The sequence below is a fragment of the Podarcis gaigeae genome, assembly GCF_964106915.1.
Source record: "Podarcis gaigeae genome assembly, chromosome: 13".
In the NCBI taxonomy this organism is placed as follows: Eukaryota; Metazoa; Chordata; class Lepidosauria; order Squamata; family Lacertidae; genus Podarcis; species Podarcis gaigeae.
Window position 1 is genome coordinate 11,520,859 of NC_139689.1, and position 7,995 is coordinate 11,528,853.

A 7,995-nucleotide genomic window follows, 5' to 3' on the forward strand; every position below is an offset into this window, starting at 1 on the left:
CTTTTGTGATCCTCAACACTTAATCAGAGTTTAATGAAGATGTGTTGCAAAAGTCCTAATGAGTGGAGCTGTGGACAAAACACTTTCATGATACATCTTTGGTATATTCACTTGAGGTCAGCTATTTTGACGGACAGCAGGGCATCACCGGTGCTGCAAAACTGCACCCAACTGCTGAGATATCTTGCAGCTTGATATCTTCAGGTAGTGTGACGTCAATTCAACAAAGTGTTGCCAGCTTAACAATCTCTTTAACACAAAAGAGGTTGGTTATGTGGGGGCCTCCAGTAAAGATTCAGATAATACCCAGGCACTTTACCACAGATTGTGTCAAAAGGGGCTGGACCAAGGTATTTTGTAGATTCAGAGATCCTGAAGGATCCTAAGAAAAAAAGTACTGGGGGACCATAAATATGCAGTGTTTGAAACAGATTCTTATATATATACAAATGCTTCTAAATACAAGTTGTTGGAAACTGCAGGAGAGGAGAGTGCTCATGCTCAGCTTCTGCTTGCTGGTTTCTCACAGGCATCTGGTTGGCCACTGTGATAACAGGATGCTGTGCTAGATTGGCCTGACCCAACAAGCTCTTACCATGATCCTATAGGATGGTGCACCTTAGCACGAGTTGAAGCTCCTCATGCTGCTCGCCTGCCTTTGCTCCTGTGAATACAGCAACATGGATAACCAGTGTACAATCTACAGTTGTTTAGCAAACCTATGTTACATTAAGACAGGGGTAGGCAACCTAAGGCCCGGGGACCAGATCTGGCCCAATCGCCTTCTAAATCCAGCCTGCAGACAGTATGGGAATCAGAGTGGTTTTACTTGAGTAGAATGTGTCCTTTTATTTAAAATGCATCTCTGGGTTATTTGTGAAGCATAGGAATTCGTTCATTTCCCCCCAAAAAATATAGTCTGGCCCGCCACATGGTCTGAGGGACGGTGGACCGGCCCATGGCTGGAAAAGGTTGTTGACCCCTGCTTTAAGAGGTGGCAAAGAAGTTGTGAAGTTGCTTCTGCGAAATGCTTTTCATTAAAGCACTGTTACGCATACTCTTATATTGTGTTTATATCCCACCTTTCCAACCAGGAGCTCAATGTGGTTCTTCCCCTCCCCATTTTTATCTTCACAATAACCCTGTGAGGTAGGTAAAGTTGACAGTGGCTGGTCCGAGGTCACCTTGGTTAGCTGAGCTGCGATTAGAACTCAGTTTATTTCAACTTTGCCAACTCACCTAGAATAGTTAACTGTGAATCTTTCATATACCTTTCTGCAACCAATGTGGTACAACATGTGGGATCCCCACTTCACAGACAGTATGCAGGAGTTTTCTTTTAGTGACCCAAGTTAAAAGACTGTGAATAAAGGAAGCTGGATGTTATCCCACAAGAGTATGTACTACTGCACATGATTATTGAATTGATGGGTTACCAGCAAGGACCGGAATCTAATCAGACTTCGGGTGTTCCAATCAGTTATTGCTGATTGCTAGTATTCCCAGAAAAGTCTGCAAATTTAACATGCAGCCCTGATGTCCCCTTTCAGAATATTTTGAGACCTAGGTGCACACCAGAACTTGGCTCCCCAAACAAATGCAACTTTACACAAAACATTACTGGTTGAAAAGGAATTGGCATACTGACTTTGAAATAAGAACAGCTGTAACCCTAATCAGAAGGTGGGTTGGGAACTGCCTCCCTACAGCAATAGATGTTTCTGTGAAACATCTGCCTTATTAGCCAAACATACCACTAAACACATTGCTGTGTAGCAGACTTTGGAAGATGGTGGGAATGAAGGGGAAATGGAAACAAGTTGGTGATTTCAATAAATGAAGATTTGAAGGCAGCTGGGAGTTAAGTTCTGGAGCACTCAAAACAGTATGGGCTTTTTGACTTTAAGAGACATAGGAGAAACAGGCCAAGTTGGGAAACCTAGTGGAGACTGAAAAGGGCTTGTATAAAATGGGGAGGGAGGGAGGGAGGAAATGAATAGAAGAAAAATGCATTGAGATGGGTAAGAGAAGTAGAGAAAGAAAGAAATAACTTGCCAGATGGATTCTAAAAATTCATCTGTCCAGGAGTGTAAAATTTTCAGATGGGAGCTTCAGGCCATTAAAACATTAGGTGGAGAAGGGATATATATATTTATGTGATTATATCTTCCAAAAGTCTGGTGCTCTTTTAATTCACAAGTGATAAGATCTGTACCACGACTTAAAGGTAATAACAATTAATGGAATTAAGTTACTGCATCTTAGCTAAGTTGAATGTGTCCCATCGGAGCAATATAAGTCCTCTCCCTACCGAAACAGAGCTTCTCCCCTCATTTGCAGGCCAAGACTCAAAAGCAAAGCTTTAGGAGCATCTCATAACACAATGTAAAGTAACTTGCATTTATTTCCACGAGACAATTAACACACAAGTAAAGCCTCTTACATAAAGCTCACGCGCAGTTTTTCTAGCAAATTTAGCTCTTTTGCAGAGAAAGTGGGTGGCTCTTAAAAGAGCCGTTGGTTTGTTTAAAAAAGCTGCTGTGCCAAGAATAAGGAATTACTTGGAGCTGGTGTACTTGGTGACGGCCTTGGTGCCCTCGGAGACGGCGTGCTTGGCCAGCTCTCCGGGCAGCAGGAGTCGGACGGCGGTCTGGATCTCCCGGGAGGTGATGGTGGAGCGCTTGTTGTAGTGCGCCAGGCGGGAAGCCTCGGCCGCGATGCGCTCGAAGATGTCGTTGACGAAGGAGTTCATGATGCTCATGGCCTTGGACGAGATGCCCGTGTCCGGGTGGACCTGCTTCAGCACCTTGTAGACGTAGATGGAGTAGCTCTCCTTGCGGCTCTTCTTGCGCTTCTTGTCGCCCTTCTTCTGCGTCTTGGTGATGGCCTTCTTGGAGCCCTTCTTCGGAACAGGCACGGATTTGGCTGGCTCAGGCATCCTGCTAAGCTGAAACTGCGACCAACTGAGAATATGGGTGAAAAAACAAATGCTAGCAAAGTCTTCGCAGCACGCCTATTTATTCACCGTCCCCCCGCGGTTCGGCGCACAATCCTCCCGCTTTCCTATTGGCTCCTTTCGGCGCCCTGATTAAGCAAGCGCAACGCGCACAAAAGGTTTTCTGGAAACCAACCAATCATCACAATGGGTGACGTGAGACCTCGGCGTTTTCATTGGGCACAATGAGAAGCCGCGCTTTCATTGGACGCTGTGGTGGCTTTCAGCGTTCAGCCAATCGAAATTGCCGAGGCTGAGTCTCAGGGAGGGTATAAAAGGGCCAGAATCGCCATGTTGCGACTTACTTTTCCGGTTTCTCATCTCGAGTTGTTGTTCTACTTTAGAAGTTGGTATCATGTCTGGACGCGGCAAGCAAGGAGGCAAAGCTCGGGCCAAGGCCAAGACTCGCTCTTCTCGTGCCGGGCTGCAGTTCCCCGTGGGTCGTGTGCACCGTCTTCTGCGCAAAGGGAACTACGCAGAGCGCGTCGGAGCCGGAGCGCCCGTCTACTTGGCTGCTGTGTTGGAGTACCTGACTGCTGAGATCCTGGAGTTGGCCGGCAACGCTGCTCGGGACAACAAGAAGACCAGGATCATCCCTCGCCACTTGCAGCTCGCCATCCGCAACGACGAGGAGCTGAACAAGCTCCTGGGCAAAGTCACCATTGCTCAAGGAGGAGTGTTGCCTAACATCCAGGCTGTGCTTCTTCCCAAGAAAACCGAGAGCCATAAAGCGAAGGCCAAGTAAATTCTTCTCGGATTTTTAGGAGACATCGGAGACATTTCAAAACAGACAACAAAGGCTCTTAAGAGCCACCCACAATATCCAGAAAAGAGCTGATTTGATTACATGTATGTTTTCTGACAAAATGAATTCGTAATATGGAATTTGTATTACCAGTGCTAGTTAGCAGAGACGTAACTTAGGGGTCTTATGCTTTGCGCCAGTTCCTGCAACTATCTGGTATCGCCAGAGCGTAAAACACTTTCTCCCGCCTTATTTCAGTGTCAGTGTGTACTGTTTCTTCCGGGGTAAAACGGCAAGCACAGCATGGATCTAACATGAGGCTTATCCGGCAGAGTATCATTTAAGTATCTTAACTTTCCGCAAATGTGAAGTTTGTGTAAGTCTGGCTTGCTGTGAAGCCCTTCGCGCACTTTTCACCTGGAAGCCAGCCTCTGTTTTCTACTAGGCTTACTCCCAGATAACTTGACATTGCTGTCTCCCGAGTTTCCCTCTTGGCTTAAGTTTCTGGGCTCTTAGTTGGCAATATACGGTACAATACTCTTCAGTCCTCCGGAGTTCTCTGGATACAAGTGTGACTAGAATAGGGTAACAATATAATACAGACCGATAGCGTAACAATGTAGCACATCAATGTGTAAATACAGCAATAGTACAATGTAGCAACCATCTCCCCTGCTGTCCTTAAAGAAAGAGATACGTAGTGTGTTGTAGGTCAGCAAGTTTTATGTCTGATGGAGGGGCTCAGGTATTGTAACACACGTGCCGAAATAGCTCAGTTGGGAGAGCGTTAGACTGAAGATCTAAAGGTCCCTGGTTCGATCCCGGGTTTCGGCAATGGTTTTTCTTAATTCTTTATGATAGTGTGTGAGGTTCCACTTGCTTTTTCCCGGCCTCCTCCTATACACACTAAGAAATGGAAACACATGTTCAAAACCAAACTTCTTCCTACATGTGTAGAAAGTAGAAAACAATTTTTGCAAACGTTCTTCCCTGTTTCCTCTACTGTTCAGAGGGGGGAAATTAAAGTATGTGCTTTATGCTTCTTAATATCTGCAAGGTTGTTCCTATTTGATTACGCTGACTAGGAATGTTGGAATTTGCTAGTACTCCAGATTCCAAATTCCCCACATGAATATAGGAAGAAAACCTGCTTCTTGGACCATGTTATGAAAGCATTAAATCTCTGTAAATTATGATAAAGCTGCAGTAGCCTAATACACCCACCCATGTAAAATTAAGTGGAACCCATTTAAAATAGGAATAAATAGCCAAGCCATTTTAAAAAAAGGCTTTCAGCATGTGTTCAGCTTGGTATAACAGGTGTGATATCAAAGCATGTACACAAAGCAGATAAGGAAAGCTGCATACAAAAGAATTAAATCAAGAGATATGCATGCTGATGTTGCAAGATAAAGCAGTTTAGGGCAGAGTTTAACCATTTCGAATGGTTAAAATAGATACTCAAGAAGATCCCTGCTGGAGCAGGTCCATAGCCCATCTACCTCAGCATCCTGTTCTCCCAGCAGCCAATCAGATGCCTGTGGGAAACCCGAAAGCAGAACCAAAGCACAAGAGCTTAGGTCTCTTCATGCAGTTTTGAGCAACTGGTGTTCAGAAGTATTGCTTCCTTCAGCCAACCTAGCAGTTCAAAAGTATACCAGTGCAAGTAGATAAATAGGTATAGCTGCGGCAGGAAGGTAAATGGCATTTCCGTGTGCTCTGGTTCCCATCACGATGTCCCATTGCGCCAGAAGTGGTTTAGTCATGCTGCCCACATGACTCGGAAAGCTGCCTGTGGACAAATGCTGGCTCCCTTGGCCTGAAACCAAGATGAGTGCCGCAATGCCATAGTCGCCTTTGACTGGACTTAACGGTCCAGGGGTCCTTTACCTTTACTTTACCTTTTACCTCCTCCAGGCAGCCATTGTGGCTAGTGGCCATTGACTGTCTCCCCTTTATTATTTTGTCTAATTCTCTTTTAAAGCCATTGTAGAAGACAGCCCTCATATTTCACAACCACAATGATGCCCAAGAATATAGTCATGTAACAGGGAACCATAAAATGATTAATATCTGAGACTTATCCACTGACTCTTTTCAAATGGACTTTCTCCCTCCCTCTTGAGAATTTAATATACAGGAGGTTGTTAAATTGCAATGTAACCTAATCTGTGTTTCCTTAATCAGATACAGCAGAGCAATTTACAGCCAGGCTGAAAATGGCTGATTTCTTGCTGTAGTATGCAGGAGTTGTTTGTTGAACCTGTGGCCATCCATAATAACACTGGACCATGATTGTTGTTGTTTAGTTGTTTAGTCGTGTCCGACTCTTCGTGACCCCATGGACCAGAGCACGCCAGGCACTCCTGTCTTCCACTGCCTCCCGCAGTTTGGTCAGACTCATGTTTGTAGCTTCGAGAACACTATCCAACCATCTCGTCCTCTGTCCTTCTCCTTGTGCCCTCCATCTTTCCAAACATCAGGGTCTTTTCCAGGGAGTCTTCTCTTCTCATGAGGTGGCCAAAGTATTGGAGCCTCAGCTTCACAATCTGTCCTTCCAGTGAGCACTCAGGGCTAATTTCCTTAAGAATGGATGCATTTAATCTTCTTGCAGTCCATGGGACTCTCAAGAGTCTCCTCCAGCACCATAATTCAAAAGCATCAATTCTTTGGCGATCAGCCTTCTTTATGGTCCATCTCTCACTTCCATACATCACTACTGGGAAAACCATGGCTTTAACTATACGGACCTTTGTTGGACCATGGTTAGGGTTGCCATATTTTGAAGAGCAAAAAAGAAGACACATTTTGGCGACTTCTACTCATGAAAAAGAGGACATATGGCAACCCTACACATGCCTACACAGAAGTAAGTTTTGCTGCGTTCAGTGGGACTTACTCCCAGCTAAACCGAGGCAGGATTGCAGCCTGAGATACTTATTAAGGCCTACGGTTTTGTAGACTAAAGATCCCTAGAGAATATGCATGAAGGATTATGCTCAGCCTGAATGTTATATTCGCACACATATATCTACGTATACAAAGGCGTACAAAAGTGTGGGAGTTTAGGGGTGTGGGTGTCAAAGAGTGGACACTGAAATGTGAAGTCTATAGCAATATAAACACAGAGAAGCACAACAGACCCTTCTTCTGCAGCCTTCTGTAACCTGGTGCTCTTTGGATAATTTCCTCAATCAGCTCAAGCCAACATAGAAGGTAGTCCAAAACATCCAGAGGATACCAATTTGGAGAAGCCCTTCTTCATGCAATTATTATTGTTGGCATAATGCTAGAGCCCTTGTGACTGCATTAATCACTTATTGCTTTCCTGCCTTCACAGCCACCCCTTTGTTATTTCTCCTGTGTTGAATTTTGGGTTGTAAGCCCCTTGAGTGTCTTGTACTTTGTAAAAAGCCATGCCCACTCATGGTACAGTAAACAACAGCATCTATAATGATTATAAACAGCAGTTCACACATGTGCCTAAGCTGTTGGTAAAGGGTAAATGTTGTCTCAGTATTAAGTAAAATGCCTTAGGCAGAACATCGGTGTTTGAACTAAGTTAAGAGGCCATATAAATTACTAACCTCTGTAATTTTAGATCGTGATAATAAAAAACTGTACCGTCCCTGGGTGGGCTCGAACCACCAACCTTTCGGTTAACAGCCGAACGCGCTAACCGATTGCGCCACAGAGACCTCCGCACATGCCCTCTACCATTGATCAGTCGTCCACGATTTCAGGAACATTTTGATCGATGTTGAGTAAATAAATAAAAACTTTAAACATCGCACAATAGCAATGATCAGTAGAATGACACTAATTCAGATTTGTGTCCCGGCCCCTCTTCTATGTATGCATCTGGTGTTAGGATTGCATCTCTTCTTTTATATGCTCCGGTAAGCTCTGTTGCGTTTCAAAATTTCACAAATGGTTTAGCTAAATACCCTTTAAAAAAAAACACCACCACCACGAACACCTAGTTAATTTCTGGAATATTTTCTCATCAGTCTCTCATTGCATTTTAATCTCGTCTGGTCTCAGCTTTCCCATACCCTTTATCTGTTTTCTTACAGCAACTGAAAAATAGAGATTTTTTAAAAAAGAATTAAAAAAAGAGGGCTCGTCCGGGATTTGAACCCGGGACCTCTCGCACCCGAAGCGAGAATCATACCCCTAGACCAACGAGCCGACTTCAGAAAAAGCCTTCCCGTCATTCACTTTTCACAATGGCAACACGAACTGGAATCACTGC

At 44.4% G+C, this 7,995-nt stretch overlaps 1 protein-coding gene and 1 pseudogene across 2 annotated transcripts; one reads left to right on the forward strand and one right to left on the reverse strand.

Moving 5' to 3' along the window:
• Positions 1 to 2,386: 2,386 nt before the first annotated feature.
• LOC310830707 (histone H2B 7 pseudogene) lies at positions 2,387 to 3,088 on the reverse strand (annotated as a pseudogene). The gene has a single exon. The product of its transcript is annotated as a histone H2B 7 pseudogene (transcript).
• A 125-nt stretch (positions 3,089 to 3,213) lies between these two features.
• On the forward strand, positions 3,214 to 3,862 carry LOC310830706 (histone H2A-IV). The gene has a single exon (XM_083710539.1). The coding sequence runs from the start codon at positions 3,351 to 3,353 to the stop codon at positions 3,738 to 3,740; it is 390 nt and encodes a 129-aa protein (XP_083566665.1). The 5' UTR covers positions 3,214 to 3,350; the 3' UTR covers positions 3,741 to 3,862.
• The last annotated feature ends 4,133 nt before the right edge of the window (positions 3,863 to 7,995 follow it).

Bases quoted from the DNA above. Each gene is read 5' to 3' on its own strand.
- LOC310830706 (XM_083710539.1), top strand. From the start codon at position 3,351: ATGTCTGGACGCGGCAAGCAAGGAGGCAAAGCTCGGGCCAAGGCCAAG.